This window comes from Chanos chanos, chromosome 1 (assembly GCF_902362185.1).
Source record: "Chanos chanos chromosome 1, fChaCha1.1, whole genome shotgun sequence".
NCBI lineage: Eukaryota > Metazoa > Chordata > Actinopteri > Gonorynchiformes > Chanidae > Chanos > Chanos chanos.
The window spans coordinates 50,979,382-51,006,934 of NC_044495.1; the positions used below are offsets into that span (position 1 = coordinate 50,979,382).

Sequence of the window (27,553 nt, forward strand, 5' to 3'; positions counted from 1 at the left end):
ATCCAATTAGGGAGAGTTCTGTCAGCACACAGTACAGGAGAGGATGATGTGCATGCTTTTGTCTCGAAGCAGCTTTGTCTTTTCTCAAGCAACCCAAAGGGCTAAATGCATTTTCAAACAATGCTTTGTACATATTGGTTCTAATATGTATTATTAATTTGCCCTGAAGGAATCCACATGTAGAGAGAAGCTTACTGGTTTCATATGTGATATAACATATCTGTTATGAAACCAATAATGTAGAGTCGTTTAAAAGAATCTCACATGGATACGGGGTCGTGAGACTGGGATTGGAATGCTAGACTCTTAAGAACCCATTAGCATTAAACTGAGTAGAATGGCAATGCTGTCATGCTAACTTTCTGAACTCTCCGTTCATCGGTGGATTAGGATGCTGCTCTGTTCCGGGGTGGCATGCAAGTGAACCGGCACTGTTGTTGTGTGTAGAGCGGCGGTCATTAATACGGAGAAGCTAAGCGAAAGCCATACAAATCCAAGACTCGTAGATGAGCATATTAAAAGCACATTAGCCTGTCCCTTTTTTTGTCGTTGTTTTTCTCAATCTATCATCGCTGAAAACATTATCAAAAGATAAAAACAGATGGCTGTTCCTAAGACTCAAATTCAAAGTTTCCATGCCCTGTTTAGCAAATTTATGATTTGCTGACGCACAGTTAAAGAGAAACACTGACTGTTTCGTAGAATGGGGGTCAGGGGGTGGGGGGCCTTAATTGTATTATGCAGTGCTGGGCATGATTTTATCCTAAGACTCCTCAAGCACCTAATTATTTATATATATATTTGTCACCAGGAGACACTAAGGTTGTAGTCCAATTATATTTCACAAATATCACAGTAATCTCATTTTTGTTCCCAATTTGTATGTTTTATACAAATTGATTTTAATTAATCGCAATCTCTTCTGAGTTAGCTTCCTCAGCCTTTTTAAATATAAGGGGCGTTGATTCAACCATGCGTACATGAATGTCTGACATTTTCATTCAGCGCTTTTAATGAAAGACTGAAAGCAGATGAATAGAATGGCAGCGAACAGAGCAGAAATAGATTGATAAATGGATCAGAGACGGAAGAGAAGAAACAGGATATGACACCAGCCTTGCCTTATCTGTAATAATATTCTGTTCTGCACGTCGTCACTGTATCAGCAAGCCCCCAGACTGATTAAGCCGTGTTGCCTCTATCCCTTCCCGTGATTGACGGCCCTGGTAAAGGTTCCAATATTTAAATATGTGACCTCATTCTATTCAAGGGGCTCCAATATATAAGCAGTGCCGGTCGGGGGCCCTCACAAATGATTTTCCAGACAAAGCAGAGAACCGGCCCTGGGTTTTTTTTGGGGTTTTTTTGTAGGGAAGTGCATTTTATTATTCTGTGGGGTGAAATAACGGGGAAAGGAGAGGAGACAAAAATGAATTGGCATTACTTGTAGTTCTTTTTTTTTTTTTTCTTTTTTTTCATTTTTCATTTAAAACGGTTCTAAAGCCTGTGGAAGGTAATTGACTTTATGTTAATACTTTTTTTTTTTTTTATTTCATGAAGCAAGCAACCACGCTCACCGGCGTCTTATGCTGTTAATGAGAGTCAGTTGCCTTTTGTTAACATAAATAAATAAATAAAGTATAATTTATTTGACATTTCATTACCAGGCCACAGTCAAGTGGTAGTTTAATTAAATCTGGGGTCCTGTTGGAAAGAACTAGGCACGCCCACCTGCCTTAAAGCCTCTGGTGCGCTGATTGATTATGAACCAAATAATTAAGATGCTCTGGCATCCACAATGAATCTGCAGGTAGGCCCTGCTTCTACCCCTGACAGTCTGGAAGGATGTTTTGTGTGGACGTGAGTGTTACTTCACCTCTCTCTGAGAGAAGTTCTGGTTTGCCTTTGCCAGGATAGTGCGAGCGTATTCCCACACTAGCGAAACTGCAGACAGAGCTGTAAATTACGTGACCGTCAGTCACCAGAGAGTTGTTTATCATCTGAGTACTCTCACGCTGACTTCAAACGCAGCGTGTGAAAGAAACTCGGCTTTACTGCAGTCGTTCACTTCGGTACCTGCCGCACTGGCGCTGAGACTACTCGTCAGACTTCACTAATTCGTTGGGGGGTTTGTTTAGAATGAATCCAGACTCCAGGATTCTTAAGCTTGTTGTGGCATTTCAGTCGAATGACGTCAGCGTGTTTATGTACAGAGGTTTTGCAGTTCTCTTTGACTGAACAAATGCCACTTGGCAATTGGTAGATCTGTAGCTCATTCATAGGTGTGAGCCTGGGTTTTTCCCAGGGATTTGTCATTTCCTCTTAAGTTTATTACCTGCTGTGCTGTTCCTGCTGGCATCTGGAGAAGCTTAACCAAACCTTATTTATTTTGTGCATAAACAGGAGTTCATTTGCACTCGGTTTTGAAGCAAACAGTATCTCTTTTGGCAGAGAAAGCCACTGCACTTGAGACAATGTTTTAATTCCGTAAAAAACAGAGCTATAAATCCAGTGGAGCGAGATTTATCGTGTAGGTTTAATTTTATGACATCTGTGAAAAGACGGTGATTATTGATGCAATGTTAAAGTAAACCGTGCAAATGTGTTGCATATGCTGTGCGCTCAACATGATGCAGCTGCAGACTACTGGAGATTCTTCTTGTCTAATCAGTCAGTCGTGCTTATTCTCAAAGACTGTGATTATTTTGCCCCGTTGCTTAGTGTGCTGGTGCTGATGCAGAATGGTGCCCTGAGTGTAGCACAAGATAACGCGATATTTCTATGATATTAGATAAGGCAACCCCCTCTGTGTTTGTTTTTGAAGCCATCTTTGAGAGGGGATTTATATCCCTACCCCCAATCCAGCATTTTCCCTGCCCCCCAGCTCACCCCAGGCACACACACACACACACACACACACACACACATACACACTCCCATGCACACACGTAGACACAAAGACAGGCCCTGTTGTAATTCACTCTCAGAGTTGGCTTCCATTTAATCATTAATCTTTTTCATCAGCTGGCAACAGTGTGACATTGTATCTCACACAGCTCACACAAGGACATAACCACTCAAAAAAAGCCCCTATATTGGACAACTGCATTCCTGCCCAAACGATTCTTTGCCTTTTTAAAAAAAAAAAAAAAAAAAATCAGCTAATTATCTCTCTTTTGTGACTGAAAACGATGAAACTGCTTACACACTTTTTATTTTACCTTTGTGCAGGAAGCATAATGTAGCCTTAAATTAGAGTGTGTTAGATGTATCTTGGAGGCCATTATCCCTGCATAATTATCTTGTGTAGATAGTAATTACATTGCGTAAAGTACCAGCATGTTTTCAGCACAGTAGTAGATGTCACAGAGGGTTGACTACTCAAATACCCTAGGCTTCCCTATTATTTACGCAAGTATTGACTCCATATAGCGCAGTTAGTCCGTTATGCGTCTAGTGATGGGAATCTGTGAGTCCCTGTATATTTGTCAGGATTAAGAACAAGTGAGTGTCGTTTTATTTCTTGTTTTGGCGTTATCCCTGCTCTCTCCTCCTCATGATTTAATTACAGTGAACTGTCCCGCTGGAGGTCTGATATGCCTTGTACCTTATCCAGGTCATCAATCAAGCCCTCAGCTAGACCATCCACTGTGGAAACAGAACATTCACTGACACCATACTGGTTTACACTAATCAGTGTGGGCAGGAGAATCATACATCACACAGAGGTTGTCTTTGGATGTTTGGCCCATATCACCAGGCTTCTTTTCAGTGAACCTCTAGCCTCAGAGGATGCATACAGCTACATGGAAAGTGCATTGATAGCATTCTGAAATCCTAACCCCACTCCATTCAAGGTTGTTTCCTAGGTTTTCATTCGCCCGCCCTTCAACATTAAGCGAATCTTACCCTGAATAGAGTCTTTGCTCGGCCTCTGAATGGGATTCACAAACCGATGGAGAGAATCCTTCCATCTTGCTTTTTTTTCCCCCATTCTTTTTTCTTTCTTCCTTTTTCCTCTCCCCGTCGTTCTAATGTGGAGGTTATCAGTGGGTTACATTAAACAGCTTTCAGGGTTGTGTTGCAGGTAATAAAGACTATATAGAATTCTGATATAGAATTCTGTAAGTACCCACTGTGGCTCCGTATTGAACGAAGAATCTGTTAGAGGAATTATTATTTTTGATTACTTTAGCATCACAATAAACATCCTTCTTGATTTGTGGAGGTCATTTGCTGCTAGACTGTTTGAGAGACATTGAAGGGATATGAAAACATAAGTGTGTTCAGAGGTCATCGTAAATAACTGTAATCAGCAAAAGGAAGGGTATAAATTGTTCTCGGATCAGGTCAATGATGTAACAAACAGGGCTCTTTCCTTATTAATTCTTTCAGCTGTGGGCATTGAAGCCTTCCTCCCCCTTTCAAATTGCTCATTGGCTGTGGTCCATGCTAGTAAACACTTGGTCAGATGTACAACACTAACAAGCTAATCACAACAGGTCTGCTTCAATCTCTGCCATCGATCTATGACGCATATTCCAGCACTAATCCAATTAAATTTGTTTCACTTGTGAGGCAGGATCCTGTACTCAGGACCAGTGCATTCAATGGCTGTGGGCAGCCGCTGCGAAATGAATGTAATTCAGATAAAATGTTACATTTCTCGGTCTATTTTTCATTGCGTTGCAGGGGAAAGTAAAGAGAAGTAATCAAGGAAGGGACCCGGCAGCGTAACAATGAGGTCAGAGGCCTTGCTGCTGTATTTCACACTGCTGCAGATCGCAGGGGCTGGCTTCCCGGACGACTCAGAGCCAATCAGTATTTCACATGGCAACTGTGAGTACCCTAAGCATCTACCGCTGCTTCCCTTCTCTTTCTCTATTCTTTCTTGTCTCTTTCTCTCTCTCTCTCTCTCTCTCTCTCTCTCTCTCTGTGTCTTCTGTATGCTGCTGGAATGTGAAATGTGATTTGGTGCCAAGGGAAACACAGAAAATGTGAACTTTAAAAATGATATTTGAAATGGAGTCTTTCCCACATCAAAGGATAATCCTTTATTTTCCTGTCAGGGCTTAAAGCCTTGTGTGATAGGCTAAATACAGCATGTGGCAAAGAGATACAGTATACGCTTCCCTTTACTCACTCCCACTCACTTAGTTTTTCTATACGCACCTGTCAGATTTTTTTTTTTTTTTTACCCGTCATTTGCAAAACTTTTGTTGAACAGGGGATTTGGTGAGTTTGTCCTCATGTGAATTTTCTTTTGTTTCTTCCACCTCTTAGATACGAAACAGTACCCAGCATTTGTTGGACACAAACCAGGAAGAAACAACACACAACGGCACAAACTGGACATTCAGCTGATAATCATAATGAACAGAACCCTTTACATTGCAGCAAGGTCAGTTCAACTTCCTGTTTTGGGGGGGGGGGGGGGGTTTCTGTTTTGTTTTGTTTGTTTCATTCTTTCTTTTTTTTTTAGTTACGTTGCTTTGTTTTGAGCCAGAGAGTCAGTAGTACTTGAGTGAAAAACTTTGGCCCCTCCTCAAAAAAACCATAGCTACTGCCACTCCTCCTCAATTGACTGAAGTACACATTCACAATGAGGCTGCAAAAAAAGGCGGAATGTCAAAATCGTTCTTGTGTATCTACTAAGGGCTTTTAAAATACTTAGAGAACAGTGATTCGAATAGTAATAATAACAGCTATACCACAAAGAATATATGAAAAAAATACATACAGTCATTTTGTATTAGTAATGGAAAACAAGGATGGATTTGTGATAAATATTATGAGGGATTAGCAAATGTTATTCAGACCCTAAAATGAAAACCAAATGCTCATCTTCTATCGCCCTCTATCCTGGTATCTGCTTCATGAGGCCAGAGCATCAGAAATAATGAAGCAAATCAAATATGTCTTGCCCAGCTGTTCTTGTATGGAGTGACACGTAGCAGCTTAAACAGACAGCCGAAGCAGTATTAGTTCCGGAGCTCTGAGATACTCTGTGATGGCTCATACTACAATTTGATTGGTCATCTTAAGATGATTAACAAAATATGCAGTTTATATGAAGGCTGATACAGGTGCGCTTTTCCCCGATGATATCTAGCTAACAAGATAGGAATATTCATCAGAAAGAGAGGGGTTGTCTGTCAGACTGCCCGCTGTAGCCTGGAACCACATGGTTTACATGGTCTGATGCCTTATATCCACTTTCATCATGTAAGTCTCGTTTTTTTTTTTGTTTCTGTTCGGTTTTACTGTGTTCGGCTCACAGAGGCACAGTGGATAGACTCTCCCAATATTTTGTCTTGTTATTGAACTCCAGTGATGAAATGTGAAGCCAGCCCCACAGAAGGACACAGTTGTATTATTTGACAAAACCCTCCAAAACTGGTTTTAGTCTGACAGAAAAAAACTTGACAGGATGTGCAGCGTCGAGGTATCGACAGACAAAGCAAAGCAGATTTTTGAATGAGACAGTGTATAATTTACACACAGGTGTGTGGGTTAGAATCATTGCTTGGCTTACACAGTTGTAATTATATCAACAGAGCTATGAGTGGTCTGTTTTGTAATTATGAAGTTTATGTCAAGTCTACAGGGAATTTGATTAGTATGCTGGCAATTATTCTACTCAAGTTTTGCATTTATTTCTGTATGTTGCTTTCAGTTGCTAGAAAACTCTTAGTGTTACATGGCTGGACAGATCTATTCTCAGATTTGCTGTTGAGTCCTAAAGTATTGATATGCTTGTGGAAAAAAAAAATTGTTTAAGTTTCATTGTAGATTAATTATATTTAAGAACAATGGAATGAATGGGTCATATGACAAGACTTTCAATGTTATGTTATTGATCCCAGATTTAATTGCAGTACTCTCCCCTACAATCTATACAGTGAAAACAAACTACAATAGATTCCAACAGAGCACGAGAGATCAGTGTACAACCAGTGTACAATAATTACACATGAAAGACTTTGCATTGTTCGTGAAGTGTTGTATTTCCTGTCATGAAAGGCTTAGATGTGAACAGTTCGATAAGCGGTGCCTCTAGCTTTGTTTGTTGTGGCTAGCACGGGATGACCAGTATCCGCTTGTAATTAGGCTGTGCGAGCTAGCAGGGACCAGATCCTTTGGGTTGTTTTTCCTTATGTTTTTGCCGACTCGCCAGGTCAGACACTCTGATCAGGGAGAGAGAGAGAAAGACAGAGCGAGAGAGAGAGAGAGCAGATACTGCAGCTTAACAGAGTTAAGCTTTTTCCTGGTGTCTGCCCGCTGGGAGATCCAATCGGCCGCTGCCAGCCTGCCAATAGGTATCAGCCAGCGGGTACCCCTAGGTCACTCCACATGCAGGGCATTGTCGACATTCCCTTGCCCCAACTGTTCTTCACCATGGCAACGGCACCAACCGTTACCATTACGAGCCCTCAATGGAAGTTTTTTTTTCCCTTTGGGTTGGGTTTGGGTGGGGGTGGGGGGGGGGGGGGGGTTGAGGTAGGGGTTGTTTGGGGCTGGAACGTTGGGAACACATGTCCATTCCTTCTTTGAGTCCTTGCTGAAATAAACAAGGGCTGCTCTTTAGGCACATGAGTCTCAATGATTCAGTCCGCGTCAAATCCAGTTAAAGCCTCGCTAATGACACGGATTACATTTCCTCTGCTCCCTCAGTGAGCAATTGACAGTCTTGCCCCAGCCACTGTTTGCATTCGCGTAACCCATACAACAAAAAAATGGAAATGAGTGTTTGCGAGGTAGACAGCCAGAAAATACTGGACGAGGCTCCATTACCATACTCAGTGGACTGGTGCTCAAATCTCTCTTATCAGAAATCATTCATTCACAGAACGCTGTGAGTGTGGGTCATGTGAGTTTCAAGCAAACAATGTACAATGAGGCCCTGGCCATACATGATCCAGTTATGAAGAGGGTGGAATATGTGGAAAGGGGAGATGAGGGTGAGAGTTGTCCTATTTTGGAGGCCCATAGGTGTGGGTTGCATACTAATGACGGGTCTCTTTTCTGCTGTCCCCGGACGAGAGATTGTTTTACAAAAGGCCACCAGATGGACCGCACTGGCCCACGGTCACCCCCACAAGAAAATGGGGTGTTATGAAAACGACATTCCATAGCACAAAGCCCTTTCTGTTCCCTTGGTTGATGTCCAAGTCCTCTTCCCTTCTCTACCCTCCAAAGTGCTTCCTAATCTCATACATCTAGGTCCAAGCATGTACTTGTATGCGAAGCATCCCACCAAGTTACCTTCAGTAACAATCTTTAATTACCTCCAGTTTGTGGTGGTTAGAAGGGCCTGTTATGGTCTAGACTAGAAGGACATGACGATATATCTGCACAAATTTACTATTAGTTTAAATCCAAACCGTATTCAAACCATCCCTTTTAAGATTCAGACGAGCAATTTTGTGTCTCACCAGCCTATACTTGCCACACGACAGGTGTAGATGTATGTTTCTGGTCACTAACATCAGGAAAAACGAGAGAGATTGCGCCAGGAAGAGACACGTCTGGACTTGCCTTGACGTGGTCACAGATGCTGATAATGTTTGACTGGTCGTGTTTGCACAGTCACCTCTCAGAGTTGTGCAGCCAGGATGTTTGTTCAATGCATCACTGGGCAGTATCTTATCTCTGCTTTTACTCGAACACAAGCATGTTTGAACAGAGAAGGTGGCTGTAAAATGGTTGGATTCTTGTGCAAATAAGTCATCTTGACCAGATGAAAAACACTTAAAAAAAATACAGACTCCTACGTAAGGGTAAACCCACAGCAGCATAAAATTACTTTGATCTATCCTTTTATTTGCTACAGATAAGATCACAGCATCCTTCCAGCAATGTTTGTGAGAAAGAACAAAGATTCATGTAACGTGCCAGTCATTTAATTAATTGGAATTCCACTAATGCACACAGACTGTAAGCTGAGATGACACCTTACCTTTCCTCATTGAAATTCATTAGAGAGCAAGATGACTCTCAAGAAACACAATCCAGGGTCACATGAGGTTTGACTTACAGCAATCTTGGAAGTGTCAGGAATCTTGACTGCTTTCTTTTTCCTACTTAGTTCAGTAAGAAACTAAATGTCTGATCCTCTGCAATATACCTACACAATAAGTGTTTCGGAAATTAAGAATTTGTGGTGAGCCAGTTTTTGAAGAGCGATATTATAATTCATGTAAACAGGTTTGAGGATTTCTTTCTACCCAACTGTTGGCGGAGGCAAGATAAATGAATTTTGTAGCTGCAGAAAATCAGCGTAGTGTCCTCCTCAGCTGCCTTCCAGTGAGATGAACGTGAATCATTTTTGAGCTGTGGATAATGAAACCACTTTTGAGGAGATTATTTGTTGGCAGGAACTTTTCACGGTTTTGCCTACGATTTTCAACCAGGGTAGATAAGCGTAAACATACATCTGCGTCTTTAGGACATCTAAGAGACGAGAGGGATTTCCCAAATTTTTACGGCTTTTAAGATTAATCGCTCAATTTCGTCTCAAAGATTGATAACATGATTCCAAAGTGTTTTATCATTGGTGAAGATTACAGAGCCTAGGGGAGAGTAGATGTAATTCAAAAGTGCTCCTCCAGACTTTATTAAATTTGGCTAATGAGGATATAAGCCACCGTGCAGGTTGTGAGATATAATTAAACCAAACTCAGAAGACATCAGCAAGGCACTGATTACAAAATATTGTAAGTGATCTTAAATGAAATGACCACTTTTTCAACATTTTTGTGCTGTTTTACTTCCCTTAAGAGACAAACAGGTTATTTTTTTTTCAGCATTACTGCACAAGGGCATCAAAGAGGGCCTGTTTAACTGCCAGTTTTATGTGTACCATATGCTAGAAGGTTGGTCCATAACATGCAATGAAACACATGAATCTTGTCTGCGTTTTAATGACTGTTAGTATAGATTTCCTGTGGTTGACTACCATGCTTAATTGACCTGAACAGCACGGAATGACTTGTCACTACCCCCAATGTCCCCAGTCAGCACCCCTCCCCACCACCCCCATCCAACAAACCTTTAAACAGAACAAAGAGAGCTTTGTCTGACACAGAGAAAACTTTAAAAGCTTTGTTGACTGTTTCTGTCAGAGTGAACAAATAGTCCTGGTGCTTGCTGTTGCATGTTGGAGATGAAAGTGTGCAAAATTGGACTGAAATCAGTTTCAAATCCGAATGGACTTTCCCTCTTATATTTTGCAGGGATCATGTATACACTGTGGACATTGACACAGCTAACTCGGAGGAAATCTTTTTCAGCAAGGTGAGTGGTTGTTGAGGAAAGCCCTGACTGTTTTGTTTTTTTGTTTTTTTCCATTGTCTTGGAAACTACCTTTGCTTGCCTCTTAATTGCTTGGCAGCTCTGAGAGCTGAAGCAGGACGTTGGCCAGAGATCGCTCTGACTCTGTGATGGGATAAGAGCATTATCCCATCCAGAATCAACGTCATGCGTCATCTTCCTCGAAAAAGAGGAACATGCTGGAATCCAGGAATTTATGCACATGTAGACCACTGTCCATCTCCACTCTCTCTAACACTTTTGAAGAATGAAATATGAAAAATTGATCAAAATACTACAGCTGTAGGATTGATTAATAGGGGAACTGATTACCTGCAGCATTTAATCAGAAGCCAGTTTGTTAGAGAGCTGTAAAGACTTGCTTATGCAGCTTTTCCAAGCAACGGTATCACGTTGACCTGTAGGGCAGTAGTAGGTAGTTTTAATCTAGTAAAACGTGCCTTTGCTCCATACCTCAACCCTACAGAGATATCCTCACTGCGGTAACTAAGTAGATCACCATTGATTTCACCCATTGATTTCCACTCCACAGAAACTGACGTGGAAGTCCAGACAGGCAGACGTGGACACCTGTCGGATGAAAGGCAAACACAAGGTATTCTGACGACATCCATTTTACACTGGGCCTGCCTTGTCACATTATGCTGCCCCTGTTTGCTAAACTACGGCTTTTTTTTTAGAGATTTATGAATTCTAATGCTGATGAAATCTAATAAAGGCTTTCTACTCTGAGCTAATGTCGTTTTGCGTCCCGACAGCATGGTGTTGTGTTACTTTGGTTGTATATTTGGAAATGTAATGATGTAAATGATAATGGATTGAAATCTAATAGAGAGAGATATTTTATGCTACAGCCTTAGGGAGGGTGGGACTTCAAGGGGTATGTGTTTGCTGAGTATGTGAGTGTGTGTGTGTGTGTGCGTGCGTGTGTGTGCGTGTGTGTGTGCGTGTGTGTGTGTGTGTGTGTGCGTGTGTGGAGGGTTGGAACGTCGGCTTGCAGAGATACAGCCGTACAATAAGAAGCCTGACAAATTCACATTACCTCACAGTTATATGAAATCATTGAAAATGTCAGTTCAATTCACCCATAGCATTCAGATTTATCATATTTTCCCCGTGTTTTCTCATCCGTCAAAATTACATGCGTGTCTAAAAACTCAACCTATTTTCCCTTTTCCTCTCAAGGATGAATGCCACAATTTCATCAAGGTCCTCCTTCAACAAAATGATGACACCTTATTTGTGTGTGGAACAAATGCTTTCAACCCTTCCTGTAGAACGTACAAGGTAGGGCTCTTCAGTTTCCATTACTTCTGACCTGACTCTCCATTCCTACGATCTGTTGCATATTTGGAATGCATACGGCTCAATAAAGAAATGACATACTGTAGCAGAAAACTCAAGGAGCTGTGGACAGTGATGGATTACTTTTCAGCACCTCGCTGACTGATTTGCAGGTGTGAGCTCTTGTTTTTTGATTCACAGCATAGACTCCAGCTGTGCGTGAATGGTTCATGGCATGCTTTTCATGGTAATGCTACAGGAGTACATTGACTTGATTTTTGTTTTTGCTAGATTGATTTGTTTTGTTGATTTGTTTTTGCTAGAAGTATGGCTTTGCTTGTTTGGTTTCTTTCTTTCTTTCTTTCTTTTTGGCTCAGTGGGTTAAACTTAACATTTTCTGTGATGAAAGTGCTGTTTTTGCTGCGTTGTGGTTGAGACTCATTTCTGTTTTGGAGGGACTCAAAGCTTAGAGACCCCCAAAAAAGGAGACTCACCCCGCTTTTACAAAGAGATACTCTTGATGACTTTCTGCACAGCGTGTGTTTTAGCAGTCAGGAGACACACATATTAGCTCATAATGCTAACGAGCATGTTTGTAACATGTGGTTTTTAGCCTGCGCGTCTGTGGATGTCACTGAGATGTCTCTAGTGCCTCTCTTTTTGTTAGCGTTGAATGGATGTTTTAAAAGACATTGTCCTGACCTACTGAAGCAAAGTATGTTGACAGCACTGAAGGACTGAACCTTGAAACCTTTAGATTTCGTTGTGGTCTCTCTCACAATGTCATCTCTCCAGTGAACATTTTAACAAAACCATAATACATTTTCTACAGAAACTAAGAACAAAACAATAAATAATTTTGTCATTTTGTTTTCTAGATTAAGAGAAAGATTGTAATGACTATTATCATTACAAAAGCATTATCAAAGCATCATACTGATGCTTTTTATCTTTCTGAAAACATACAGCAACAGATCTGGGTTGTCTGTAGCATCTGTATTGGCTATTTAGAGGAAAGATTCAAGTATTCAGTTTTCCATGTGAGCAAAGCAGACAAACACAACATTTTTGTCAGTTTTCAGTGACAGAGGATGGTACATATATAACTAGCAGATATTCAGCCAATTGTTTGTCCTAGTATGAGCAAAGCTGATATAAAAATGCTTCCAGTGATGTGCAGTTTTTCTTAAGCTGTAGATGGAGGCGTCCATCCTAAAGACTTCGTAATAACACTGTGAAATTGTCTGTTGGAGAAGAGACGAAGGCATTAGCTCTGACAGTGGGTACAGAAGAGCTCCCTGGCAGATTTTTCCCCTGCGGCTCTCTGGCCTCTAAAAGCTGCTGCTCCCCCCTCCCCTGAGGCGTTGCCCATTCTGGTGTGTCTTCAAAAAAAAAAAAAAAAAAAAACGTAGACCAGGAGAGAGCCAGCGCATGTGCACACTTGCATCTCCACCTTGGCCCCAGTCGGTCTCTTCATCTCCCCTGTGTGTGACAGGTCTGAAAAGAGCCACTGTTTCAGGGGGCCTAGACTCATCCCACATTAATCAGAGCAATGGGGAAAATGGGAGGGTGGGAGGGCTGTGTGTGTGTGTGTGTTTGCTGGAGGTTGGGGGGGGGGGGGGGGGGGGGCACTGTGCAAATGCTCTTGTCAACGGCAGTAACTACTCCCCCTTTTCCCCCTCCTCACTCCTCCCGCGGGCCCATCTGTAGTCGGCCTCCAATCGACGGCGCCGACACTTGCGTTTCCCGGGCCTCGCAGACAGACACTTTGGCAGCTTAAGGCTCAGTCCCCCGAGCAGAGCCGAAAGGAGCAGAGCAGAGCTTTTGTTGTATTAACGCCTTTCTCTCAGCTGCCTGATATATGACCGGTGTCGATTACATCACCTGTTGCCAGGCGGAGTTGGGGGTGGGCGGGGTAGCGCCGCAGGGAAGGCACAGGTGAAGGTGATGCCGATAAGCCATACATCCTCATCTAATGTCTTACAACAGAGATGTTTCCCACAGTCAGTTCAAAGTGGAGCTCTCCAGAAGTATTATAAGGAGTAATAACTCTAACAAGCACGTATATGAGATGACACTTGGGACGAACTGTCTCAGAGTCCTCAAGTCGCTTACCCCTGACTCAGCAACTGCAGCTACAGGCAATGAGATTAAAACAGTTCAAATTGTGGCTACTGCAGTTCAGACAAAAGTCTAACATGGCAGCTGTTAAAAAAAAAAAAAATTGTATGTATACTGTAACCCTTGGGAGAAGAGATCGTATGTCACCCCACTCCACCCGACCTCCAAGTTTTCAACTATGTTTTCAACTGGTCAGTGTGAACTTGTCTTCACATTTCTAAAAATGTCACCCTGGTGCAAGGATTTAATTACTAAATCAGTCAGTGTCCTCCCCAGAAGAGGAATTGAAAGAAAGGGAGCTAGAGGAACAAAACAACTGGGGAAATGTTTTTTTTTTTTTTTTTCACTCCCTGCCTTGCTGTTTGATACAAGGTTGACCTCGTATATCTCCAGATTGTCTGGGAGTCTCTTCCTCCCATTGAAAAGGCAAGAATAAACCCATGACAGAAAGCCAGACCCACTAAGGGCAAAGATCATTACCAGGGTGAAATAAACAGAAGTAGGCCGTCCTTACTCTTAGAATTTTGGTCTCATGAGAATCAAGTGATTTTTTTTTTTTTTAGAATGTGAATGCCTTGCGGATGCTATATGACACGCAACTCCATACAATTCATTTTCAGAAGAGAAACCTTCCTATTCTCCACCGCTTTGATTCTTATTTGAGAAATGTTAATGAGGTTTTTGTTGTCAGTTACTAATAATTCATATTGTAATGGAGAAATTCTGCATTCAGAGAGACTTTGGGTGACCTTTTTAGTGGGCAGATGATAGCTTTTTCCTGCTGAGATCGAAATAGAAAACAAAATGACCTGTTTAGAAGCCAAAAAAATGGTGGCATAAGCAGTTATGCGTCTTGGCAAGGCTCTGCTTTTGTTGAATGAGTAAGAGAGAGAGAAAGAGAGAGAGAGAGGGAGAGAGAGAGAGCTTTTGAAACAACTCCTTGAATAGAACAATGCTGCACCATTCCCTTATATAGACAAGTGTACACACAACCTTAATGGAGACCAGGTTATTACATGGACAAATTGGGTATTTCAATTAGTTTCTCTGTCAGACACATGTTTTGGTTTTTTTTTCTACATGAATTCACACGGTAAACCAGTTGTCTGTGGAATTTACAGAAGTCAGAGAGATGCGAGGAAGCATCGGTTACAGCTATGTGGGTGGGGTTAACCTCTGACCTTTTCCTTTCCCCTCTATCTCTCACTGTAGATGGACACCCTGGATGCCCTTGGGGAGGAGATTAGCGGAATGGCGCGCTGCCCGTATGACGCAAAGCATGCCAATGTTGCCTTGTTTGCTGGTAAGCTACCAATATACTGCACACAAACATGACTTTACTAATTTGTTTTCATAGCTTTAGAATTTACGCTTTAATAATGGCGTCTGAAAAACAAAACCGGGCTCACACCCTTGAAATCGGAGCAGTGTGGCTGTTTGATACACTCTAAGCATTACAGAAGTATTCCAGGAATACAAGGATCCCCCCCCGTATCATAGACAGAATACGCAGACAGACGTCCCCGGCAACAGTTGTTCCTTGTTACTGGGAAGGGTGTCTTGTTTGGCAGACTGTAGCTGTGGCCAGTTTGGAAACACATGAAGCTATTGTGGTATTGCTTGGAAGAAAAAAAAACATGAAATCTTCTCCAAAATATGGGGATTAAAAATAACTTCAAAATGGAAAACCCGAGTGAGTCATTGCTCCGTTTAGTGGGTTGCGAGGCTTCCAATTGGAGAGCTGTTAAAGTGATTTCTCTCCATTGATAGTCCCAGTAAATCTTATTGTGTTATTACTGCAATCATATTTTCTCTTCTGCCAAAGAAGAAACTTGCAACTCTCTGCGTGTATTTGTGTGTGTGTGTGATTGTAACCGTGGGTATATGTTGGCTCATGCTAACAGTATACTTGAATAATCTTTCAGTATGCCTGGTTTTCTGTATGTATCCAAGTTGTAGGGTTTGGGTTTCTTTGGAAGTATTAGGATATTTTGCCATTAGGGACTGGGATATTATGAGTGTTTTTGTGTGTGCTGGTTGCCTTAATTGATGAAATGAGTTTATGATTCTGTCTTTTTCTTTCTTTTTCTTTTTCTTTTTCTTTTTTGTCAGACGGGAAGCTTTACTCAGCTACAGTAACAGACTTCCTAGCAATTGACGCTGTCATTTATCGTAGCCTGGGCGACAGTCCAACACTACGCACCGTCAAGCACGACTCTAAATGGCTCAAAGGTGAGACAGGGATACGACTCATACACATTCAAAGGTCAAAACTCAGAGATGTTTTGACCATCTGAAGTAAGATTTTCTTCTGCTTATCCACCTTACTGAAAAAAAAACATAACCTTTTATTGTTTAAGTTATACTGACTTCTCAAAATTTACACTTACATATATTATCACGTGTGTTCCTTCTACAAGATGATAAGAATGTATCATCTCTAGATATCATACATGTTTTGTATCACAAATCCATTGTAATACAAGACATATTAATGTTGTAATACAACACACATTAATACTATTTGCCCAGCTGTGAAGTTCAGCTGTGATGTGCATCTACCTTGTTTCCAGAGCCTTACTTTGTACAAGCAGTGGACTATGGGGATTTCATCTACTTTTTCTTTCGGGAAATCGCCATGGAGTACAACAGTATGGGAAAGGTGAGGCCACGTTTCTTCGCCAATGCTATTCCTGATTAGCCGAAGGAGCTCTACCTACTTAAGACCCGAGACAGGATGTGGTTTAGGAGGTAAACAGGAAGTGGGTGTATGAAATACCTTAAAACAGAGGTCAGGAAGACGGCATTTGTCAGCTGTTTTCGAAAAAAAGGAAAGCACAGTCAGGAAGTAGATTCTAAAAATAGTTCCAAAAGGCCAATAGGTGCTGTCTGGGACCTCAGCTGGAAGTCTTAAAATATTCTCAACTCCCCCTCACTTTTTGCTACTCCAAGTATAGAACATTCACTGCCCTTTCACATTGTGCCCAATGTCCTCCGTTCTTAACTGAAGCGTGGAAACAGAATATAGGGAAAAAATGAGTGTGCCCTTTGATGAGTTAGTAGAAGGGATATAATTTTGCTGAATTATGTTGGTTGATTGTTTTATTTCTTCTCAGTGTGGTATTACCTTTTTCCCCCCTCCAAAAAAAAAAAAAAAAAAGACAGGCTACACATTACAGAGTGTGACGCAGCTACGTTCCCTGCTCCACACAATATAAAATTAGTGAATTTGAAAAGAAATGGAAAGGTGACACAGAAACACATTTTGTAAATGCTCTTTGGCGCAATTTTCCCCAATTCACCAGGGCACTTTCATCTTCTGTGCCACATATATTGGATAATGGCTTCCTACGTGGCACCACACGCATTTAACCTGCTCTGTGATTTGAGTTGTAATTGTGGAGTGAGCATCCCCTTAAGAAAGCAGTGTTCACGGCAAACCAAGGTTGAATGAGGAAAATAAACATAATTATCTTAACCTCTTGTTCATTCTGGATGTACAATCCACACAAATGGCCCTTTTATAGCTCAAACTCCCGTATAACCAAGGACTCTAGATTAAAGCAGAGCATTTGGCAAGAGAAATGTTCTTTGCGTTGGGGTTTTTATTATGTGTGGGACATTCAGGAAAGCAACAGGTTTGTGTGTGTGTTTGTGTGTGTGCGCGTGTGTGTGTGTATAGGTGTTTGTGCGCGCATGTGTGTATGTGTATATGTGTTTGTGTGTGTGTGTGCATGTGTGTGCGCACATGTGTGTATGTGTATAGGTGTTTGGGTGTGTTTATATGTGTTTATGTGTGTGTGTGTGTGTGTGTGTGTGTGTGTGTGTGTGTGTGTATGCGTGCATTCAAATGAACATGTGCCTCCACCCGTCAGGTGGTGTTCCCTCGGGTGGCGCGGGTGTGTAAGAACGACAGGGGTGGGTCACCCCGTGTGCTGGAGAAGCAGTGGACCTCCTTCCTGAAGACACGACTCAACTGCTCCATCCCTGGAGATTCCCACTTCTACTTCAACATCCTGCAGGCCGTCACAGATGTCATACACATCAACGGACGGGATGTCGTCATGGCGACCTTCTCCACGCCGTACAACAGGTCCATACTACCTCTGAGCAATATCCAATTCATAGTTTGCAGCTATTTCATGAGTTCACCCTAATCTCGCTTTCTGCTTTCAGAGTATTAATACTGGAGAATTGAGAATATGTTAAGGAGCTCATTTTTTTTAATCTAAATGAGAATCGCAAAAAGGCAGCTGAGCTTTCGTATTTTACAATTCCCATGTTATGGCGGTTTAAGTAGATAAGGCAATTGCGTGTGACAGTGCAATTGAGCTTGGTTAATGGGCATTAAAGTCAGCGAGGCAACTCGAAATTTCAATGAGAATTTCAATAAGAGACATATTCCCATTATCGTAAGCGAAGAAAATGAAGCAGTATCGACTTGCAGACAGCAGCCGTACAATGGGGGTGCATTAGTCACCCATTTTTTGACCGAGTGTCTCGACACAACACAACATGGCTTCAGAGTCCATATATTTCTGTCCTATTAAAGAGATTTACAGTTTTGGCCTTGAGGTCTGACAGAATCGCATCACTGTAGCTGTCACAATCCTGTCCTTGTATCTGCTTCCCATCAGAGCCAAAATGGCTGGAATAGGCCCATTAAGAGATGGGCTAAGGAGAAGCGAGTGATTCAGAGTATTGCTATGCACACAGTAGCTGGTATCTGAGGGAGTAAATATGTGACTCTGGCATTGCTTTAGCATTCCCGGCTCGGCTGTCTGCGCCTACGACATGGCAGAAGTGGCAACTGCCTTCACTGGTCGCTTCAAAGAACAGAAGTCGCCCGATTCCACCTGGACGCCATTTCCCGAGGAGAGAGTTCCCAAACCGAGGTAGGGTAACGTATGAAAACCCACGCTAATTTATACAATTGAAAGAACAAAGAAAGAACAAAAGGGGAGGGGGAAAAAGGCATATCAGCAAATGGGGCGTTTGATTATTTTCCAGATGGCTGACTAATTTCACACTACCCAGCCAGCCCGATCGATCTTTGCAGAAGTATCCCTAATTATCCTTCACAAGCATCTCGTCGCACGGTCCCTCTTCTTGAACGTAGCTTTCCAAAACCAAAGCTCCTCCAGCAGAGGATAATTTAAAGTTGACGTCTGGCTCCATATGTTCTGGGTTGCAATCGTGTAGCGACAAGATATCGCCCGGCAATGATTAGCATAAAATTGCGTATCCGCGGAAAAAAAACAAGGTCAGGTGTTAATTAGATCCACAACTGTTTTATATAATTTCATTTTTTATTTCTTCTAACATATTACACAGACAAACACACACACACTCACACACAAACACACACTCAGATGCACACACGTAAACAGAAGGGAGATGTCAGATTGTTGGTGCGTGTGGCTTTTCCTGCTGCCGACGTACCATGTGGCGTCTCCTCATTCATGTAGTTTTTTTGTTATTCAGTTTGAAGGAGTTAAATAATCAAAGGCATTATTGAATCATACAGTGCTCTCTTCATTTTATAACACTGAAACTCTGAATAAACAGTCTGATGTCTAATGCAAAGTGAGGTGTTCAAAGTGTTAAGTGTTCGACCTACACGTACATTGTCCTTGTTTTTTTTTTTTTTTAACAGTCTCATTGTCCAATGCCTCCCATCAGTCAAGAGGCATGTGTGGTGCTGTGTTATCTTAGGTTCTTTCTATTCATTTATTTTTTATTCTCCTGGTTTCCTTTATCCACAGGCCAGGCTGTTGTGCTGGCGGTCAGTCAGTAGAGAAATACAAGGTGTCCAACGAATTCCCTGACGACACCTTGAACTTTATCAAGATGCACCCTCTGATGGACGAAGCAGTGCCCTCTATCGCCCACCGTCCCTGGTTTCTCAAAACGATGGTTCGGTGAGTGCAATTTGTGTGTGGGCATATCATTAGACGCCCTTTAACAAAAAGGAGACCACTCTCATTTCATGTACTGTTGCAATATCATTTGAACCAGGTTTCAGTAAAGCGGCATGGTTAGCTTAGGCTAAAAAAGCCCGACCTGACCACATCTTTAATAAGGATAAAAAGTCACACCACAGTTACTTTAAAAATTGATTTGGTTGTGGCAGTCTACAGGTCTGTAATGAAAGGTGAGGGAAAATGATGTCGTTTCAAATGGTTTGTCGTTGCACATTTTCGAGATGTGCTCCTGCTATTTTCAATGCAGAGCAGTGGCAAGTGGAATACAGATAAAGACACTAAGCTCTGCCTCATATTGATTCATTACAAAACTGGGGCAAAAAGCAGTTTGGAAAGATCTGTTTCATAATTACTATTCACACTGTTCTCTTGCAGCAGGAAGTCAACTAGAAACCAGTTAGTCCGCATTTAGACTTAATCTTAGCTGTACCCTGAAGGGAAGATGTTTGAAACCAGTCTATTTTTTTTTCCCTTTCGGTACAAATTGGAGCAGTGGAGATCTTTTTTCTAGCAGCATAAGAATACGTTCCTACAAGGCAATAACCATATAAAGAGACGCGTCTATCCTAGGACATGCCTGCTGAGCTTGGCCTTATTTTGAAAGAAAAAGTATCTCATTTTACAGATATCCTCAGCTTTCACGGAACAAAAAAAAAAAAAAGAGTGTCGTAAAAGAGAGGACTCCTTTGTTGCTTCTGTGATATTGTTCATCAGTGTTTGTTTGGCCAGGAGTAAATTTGTCTAAGACGTACTGAATTATTGAAAGCACATTTGTTGAATACTTGTCTAATGTCTTTGTTTCCCCACGTTAAACCGTAGTCCCCCCCCACCCACCCTTGAAGACTCATGGGAGTCAAAAAGATGAAAGAATTTCAGAATAATTTATTTATCTCAGTGTTTTCATCTTACCCATTTTAATTACCTTGGCAATGTATTTGCATACTGATTTGCAAAATTATACACACATTCTATTAGCAGCAAGATTTCCATGTTAATTGGAACTTGAGTTAGCTGGATAATGGTCTCATTTTTCTGGAGAGGGAATGTAGGCAAATGTCTTTTTTTTTCCTTCTATGTTTCTTTTTATGAAGTGAAGATTTCTTTCCGTTCCTTCTGTTGACTCCAGGTACCGGCTGACACGTATTGCCGTGGACAACGCGGCAGGACCGTACCGCAACCACACGGTTGTTTTCCTCGGGTCGGAAAGAGGGATCATTCTCAAGTTTCTGGCCAAGATGAGCACCGGATTTCTTAATGACAGCTTGTTTCTGGAGGAGCTCAACGTCTACAATCCCGAAAAGTGTGTACCTCATCAGACCCCACTACCCACGACTAACCGCCCCCCACCCCACCCCCCTTCTAATGCAACTGGCAACCCCATCCAAGCCCTCAGAGCTGCCGCTCTGTTATTTAAAAAGTTATTCTCCAGTTACTCTGCTCAAGTGTGGTTAGCAAATTAAAGAGAGCGCATGGAACTTCTGTAGCTTCAGCTCAGACCACAAAGGCTGCACAGCCAAACGACAGGGGATGATTAAAAGAAAGGCAGAATGAGGTTACTAGATGAACACCCACCCACCCTCCCATTCCTCTCTGATACATGTTGAGGGTTTGGATCGCTCTGCGTTGAGAATAAATCGAGAAAACATGTTCCTCTCTCTGACCGAGAGGAATATATATATAGGTGGACAAAGGCGAAAGGAGGCAAGTCATTGGTAATGAGAGTTTGGACAGGAGTTGTCATCCGCTGGCAAAAATGACATAGCTCCCCCACACACCACACAAACCCTCTCTCTCTCTCCCTCACACACACACACACACACACACAAATACACAGTCACACGCACGCTCACACGCATGTCACTGTCCAAGCAGTTCTCTGGCTTGGAGCCATACGGCTTAGCGGTTAACGTAAGTGACTTTACAGAGAAGGATCAGGGCAAGGCTAGCCTGTCTGTATTACATAGTATGGATGGACCATAAGCCATAATTGAGAGCTCTAATGCAGAGTGACTGCTCCATTAAGGTAAATCCCCACCCACACGGCAGGCCCCGCCCCGCCCCGCCCCGCCCCCCCACCCAACCCAGTATGTCTGAATCGCTTGGGATTAGCCTGGCTTTCCGTGCCATCCGGACACTTGGACAGAGTGTAATGTGACTGCTTGTGTTTGTGCGTGTGTCCTTGACAACCGTGTAGGTGCAGCATCGATGGCGTGGAGGACAAACGCATCATCGGTATGCAGATTGACAGCCGGAGCCACTCCCTCTTTGTGGCGTTCACCTCGTGTGTCGTCAGAGTGCCGCTGTCACGATGCGAACGACACGGCAAATGCAAAAAGTACGTTGCACGGTTAACTAGCAACTGTCCTCTTCCTCTGTTAGCTTTTTGTCAAACCAAACAGCTAAAGTAAATTTGATCAGAAGCACTATTCTAGTTATATAATCCTGAAAATCCGTTTCTGATATATATTCTATTCGTAGCATTCATAATTATACCACATTAAGTTGTATCAGTGCAAATAATCATGCGCTAAATTCTGCAAACAGTACAGAGACTAAGGGAAAATAAATATGCTACAGTGCATTTCCAGCTACTGATTGTGTCAACTCATGTTCTGGTCCTTCTCTGCCCAGGTCCTGCATTGCCTCCAGGGACCCCTACTGTGGCTGGGTGGCAGAGGGTGCCTGCAAGGAGGTGGTGCCAAACACAAAGTATGCTAATCATACTTCTTCCCCGGCTACTGTAATCACTGTCAATCTTTGCCAAGCCCTGACTGAAAGCCAGCCCAGTGTCTGTCCTTAGCACATGTGCTGTCTAACTGCTTTGTTTAATTGTGGTTTGCTTTGGGTTTTTTTTTTCCTTTTTCTTATTCTGGATGAGGTTGTAGGACAAGCTGAGAGAGAGGGGAAAAAAAAACAGATATTTAGCAGGATAGTGTGAGGGGTTTGGGGAATTTCCCATGATTCATAGCAGTATTTACCATAAAGCAGTGGTTGAACGCCGAACAAACAACGTGTCATTTGAGGCGAGGAATAAGGCATTTTACAGATGAGATCATTATGAAGCTGTGGATTCTGAGGCTAAGCGAATTTGATCTGAGCGAAAACGATCAGTTTCGCATGCTGTTTTATTTGTATCCTGTTATTATTATGATGATTTCCATAACTGAGCTCCCAGACTGTTTCTGATTGAGTTTCCACTTTGGAAATTGAGCAGACAGAGGCATTCAGAGGTCATCTGACCTCACTTTGTTACTGTACAATACATCTAAGTGAATGAGTGAGGATTACACTGTTATGATCTGTTGTTTTTTGTTTTGTTTTTTTTTGTGGTGAGCGACTAAAAGCATTTGGCTTGAGATTTGCCTATGTTTAATGAAAAGCTCTGTTGCAATCTTGCCCAGGAAGGATAGCGCAGATCCTTTCTCTCTCTCTATCCCTCTCTTTATTACCATCTGGTTCTGGGGGATGATGTGTTCGCTTCCACTCTCTTCAGTTCGTAAAGCATTCATGGGTAATATTGTCTGAATGCTTTGTCATGTATTATTCTAGCTCAAAACCAAAAGCATTTTCTCGGCCATAGAGAATATGTTGAGAATTCTTTGGACTAAGTAGAGCTTTGTAAGCATGTGATGAGACGAAAAATGAACAGCGCAAAGTTTGAAATGACCCCAATGGAACAAGACTTTATCGCTCAATCGCTTAAATCTCAGGATCCAAAACTTGTCGGCTTTTAGTTGGCTTTGCGTGACAACCAGTTTTGTCTTTCGTTTAAGTTTCATCACTTTTTTTTCTCACATTGTGTTTCTGTGATCAGGAAGAAATATTTCATAATAGCGCTTTGACATTTTCCTATCTGTATCTTTATAGAGATGAGATAGCTGAATTGAGGTGCCAGGTCACTTTCATGTATTGTGTGAGCCAGGTAGATGTACAATGCATCAAACTGACAGTTGAATCACAAGATACAGAAACATACACATAGAGATGGGATCTGCTGTGTATTGAAGTGTGAGTTGAAGAGCACCATTGTGTTTGAGAAGTCTCTGCTATATGCTCTCGGCAGGGAAAATGGGTTCATTCGTGTGGAAAAGTATCATTTTTGCCATAGTTTTGGAGACTTTTCGTTCTCCGCTGTCTTACCTCCGTAGTGAGCTGTAGCACTAGGCGTCTGATCGTTCAGCTGTAACGACTGCGAATGTAATCTCCCTGATGGTTGGTTGTTTCGTTTGATTGTGTGATTGCTGTCTGTCAGGAGTATCACGCCTAACCTGAAACTAAAAACAGATCTTTCTGTCTCTCATAGCAACCTTGAATTCCTCTGCTATCCGTCTCTCACCTCTCTTCTCCATTTGATTGTGAATTGCGTGTGAATCTTTGGCAGGAAAGAGCAGATGTGTCTGATACAGAATGAGTTCTTATTTAGAGTACTCTGATAGTGTCTATCAAAAGTTTTGACAGTAGAAAGTTTTTCCAATGCGACCTGGCTTTGTTCACCAATGCACTTTTTGATTCAAAGACTTGACAGAGTTCATTCTGTAACATTGCAATTACGTGTATGGTTCTTTGGCGCGTATTGCAGTAAATGTATGTTGATAAATGTTGTTAATTGCAATGAACATCATACCGAAACCATTGGTATCTACTATCAAATGCAGGTTCTTCTTCTCACCACTTAGACCTAGTTTGGTCACGGTCTTGAGTGTGTGTGTGTTCCTCCTTTTTTTTTTTTTTTTCGTGCGTGCGGAAGGTTGCAGCCGTTCACACCGATGTCTCTGTTCGGTTTTTTTCCCGCAGATGGTCCTTCGAGCAGGACGTGGAACAGGGCAACACAGATGGACTGGGCGACTGCCAAAGTAAGCAAGGCCTCTTCCCTCTGTTTATCTGGGCTCGGCGTGGCCGTCATGCTGCAGCCGCTCCCCTTTTTCTCTGTTTGGACCCAACCCTAATGCCCACAGGCCCCAAATGACACTCACTGCCACACTGAAGTGGCAGCAGACAGTGGGCCATGCCAAGGCCAATCAAAAGCCTGTTTTCATCGCCTCATTTGCATTATATTGAATCATGTGATGTGCCAGGCGTAAAGGAAAACCACAACTGAGTTAAATTAGAAGAAAACTCCATGTTGGAATCGTAGTTCTTGATTTAAAATCACCGGGTTTCCGATACAATACATATTGTGCATATGATGATTTGTATGAGGATATGTATGAGGATATATATGATGCTGAACTGTTCAAATAGAGAGGGAATGCCATTACATTAATACATGCCATAGCATTAACATGTTTGTTACAATGATTTTCTTTTCAGATTCCTATGTGGCCCTAAATGGTAAGTGACAAGACACAGGCAACATAAGAGATTTTCACTCAACATTATTCCTCTCATCCCTCTCCGAGTTGGCTTATTTCTTTCTTTCACTTTTTACCCATCAGCTTTGCTAATTATTCATTTTGGCTGAATAACCATATAGCCTACCATTTACCTGCATGCATTGCTTTTTTTTTTTTTTTTTTTTCTTTATAGAGATACATTCAAGTCAGCATGGCCTTGACATATCTCAGAACACTCCCCATGGTCAGTTTGATACAATGTTTTTTTTTTTCTCTTTTGTGTGTGGAGTTCAGTCATCCCTGTGTAATAGTGTAGACTGTAGAAGCTCCAGCCGTGCTAATCCTCTCCCTCAATTGTCAATTAGAGTTCAGACAGCCCTGGCCCCTGCCACCAGCTACTCTCCCCTCTCTCTCTCCCTCTCTCTCTCCCTCTCTCCCTCTCTCTCTCACTCTCTTTCTCTCTCTCTAGTGTTCTATCGCTCCCTCTCCCTAGCCCTCCTCTGAGCCTTCTTTGAGGGCTGCATTGATTTGTCCTGACCTTTTGATTTCCTAATTGGATGGATCTAGCTGTTAATGGAAGAAGGCTTTGAGGGTGAGAGACGTGGCAAAATGCAAATGACAGAAGATGTTTACAGAGAATAAAACCCAAGCTCCTTCTCACCATCACCAGCCCGCACAAATTATTCATGAAATACAATCCGGACGTGAATCGACAGTGCGTGCGTGCACACACACACACGCACACTAATACACACGCATGCACACATAGCCAACCTCCTACATTCGTAAATACACACACGTTCTCTTTCAACCAAATGAAAAATCATTCTCTCATTCACACACACACACACACACACACACACACACACGCACGCGCACACACACATGCACATGCGCACACACACACACACATACGCACAACGTGTGTATATGCCAATTTGCTGGTGCTGGTTGATTGATGCTATTGGCCCTCTGGCACAGGGTGGAATTCTAAACAGTTCTGATTACCGTGGGGGGGGGGGGGTTGGGGAGGTGGGGGGGGGGGGGGGGGGGTGAGAACGTCTGCCTTCGCGTCCTACATATCATGCTCACCATCGCCCCAGTTTGATAGGCGCCAATTTTTTAGTCACAATTTTTTTTTCCTGACAGGAATAGAATGCTTCTCTCTTATCTTTCCATTTTCGCCTCTCTCTCTCTCTCTCTCTCTCTCTCTTTCGCTCCCCCCCTGTTTCTCCCTACTGTTCTGGTTCCTCCCTGCGTGCTGCTAAAAATCACTCAGACATATGGACAGAATGTGGACTGGTTATGATAATGACGAACTGATGCTTGTGGATTTGAGTATTATTGGAGACATAGCATATGGGTAGAGCTAGTATCAACAGTGTATGGATCAATATTATTTCCATGTTAGTTATTCGGGTTTTTTTTTCTGAATTGACTCTTGACATTACTGTTTTTCTTAAAAGCTCCTTTTTAGGGCGCAAACTGACCGTATGTCTCTTTATGGGAAAATGTCCATTTATTTGAATAAAAAGATAAACAATAGCACATGAACGTTCCTGACAATAAAACTAAAAGGTACAGAAATATTTTTGATTTTGCATAGTACGGTAATGGATACATGAAAAAAATAATGTATTAAACTTATTTTATTTCTCAAACCTCCATTACCTGTACATTTCCAGGACCACACGTGTTATGAGGTTAAACTACATAAGTCACCAGATTTCAGCTCAGGATAAGCATTCGTTTTAAAAGGAGTGTCTCTCTCTCTGGAATTTCTTTTTCAAATTCTATTAGTTTAGTTAAATGGGATGTGCAAGTTGGCAGTTAAGAGATTATTTTTTTTCCATAGGAGCTATCGCCCCCCCCCCCCCACCCCCCCCCCCCCCCCCCCATTTTGTATGTGTGTCATCTGCCTGGACTGCACTTCTTGCACTGTGGAAAATGAATTATAAAATGGCCCTGTCACACTAATCTCTCAGCCTACGGCGCATTGTTAAATAAATCATTTTAATGATTGTGACTTGGAGACTGAGGGAAGGAGAGGTTGTGGTGGGTGGGGGGGAGGGGGGGGGGGTGTGTGGGGGGGGATGCCAGCACGATAGACCAATAGCAACAGTGCCAGCTCCAAATATTCCTTATAGGCGTGGGAGAATGCCATTTAGGATGCTTTTAGTGCTAGACTGAGATATGAGATGTGTTAATTATTGTGGTGTTAGTCTCCGTGTGTGTCGCTTCAGCTCTTTTTTATTTTATTTATTTATTTATTTTTTTTAAGTCCACTGTTTTGATCAAAAACAGACTTAGGCTGTTTGCTGTCTCCCATGACTCATGCACCTGTAGCACTGCGTCTTAAACTAATCCCAGTACAAAGCAGCTAAAATCATGTACAGAATCAGTGTGAAGGCAAAAAAAATGTTGGAAAAATGTTGGAAGTAATAGGAGAAACAGATTCTTTGAGACGGTCTGTTCTTTGTGCAGCGTCGGTATCAATTT

The 27,553-nt window shown here is 42.2% G+C and overlaps 1 protein-coding gene across 2 annotated transcripts in view; it reads left to right on the plus strand.

The window, feature by feature from the left end:
* sema6a (sema domain, transmembrane domain (TM), and cytoplasmic domain, (semaphorin) 6A) overlaps positions 1-27,553 on the plus strand; it is a 59,512-nt gene that overhangs the window by 22,186 nt on the left and 9,773 nt on the right. For both annotated transcript variants that reach the window (XM_030768179.1, XM_030768187.1), the window contains exons 2-17: positions 4,693-4,839; positions 5,284-5,401; positions 10,236-10,296; positions 10,865-10,927; positions 11,518-11,619; positions 14,950-15,040; positions 15,850-15,969; positions 16,311-16,399; positions 17,613-17,830; positions 18,501-18,632; positions 19,503-19,658; positions 20,848-21,021; positions 21,916-22,056; positions 22,353-22,430; positions 24,516-24,574; positions 25,032-25,052. In XM_030768179.1, the coding sequence (XP_030624039.1) occupies positions 4,740-4,839; positions 5,284-5,401; positions 10,236-10,296; positions 10,865-10,927; positions 11,518-11,619; positions 14,950-15,040; positions 15,850-15,969; positions 16,311-16,399; positions 17,613-17,830; positions 18,501-18,632; positions 19,503-19,658; positions 20,848-21,021; positions 21,916-22,056; positions 22,353-22,430; positions 24,516-24,574; positions 25,032-25,052 (1,723 nt within the window). In that variant the 5' untranslated portion in view covers positions 4,693-4,739. The remainder of the gene's footprint in view (positions 1-4,692; positions 4,840-5,283; positions 5,402-10,235; positions 10,297-10,864; positions 10,928-11,517; positions 11,620-14,949; positions 15,041-15,849; positions 15,970-16,310; positions 16,400-17,612; positions 17,831-18,500; positions 18,633-19,502; positions 19,659-20,847; positions 21,022-21,915; positions 22,057-22,352; positions 22,431-24,515; positions 24,575-25,031; positions 25,053-27,553) is intronic.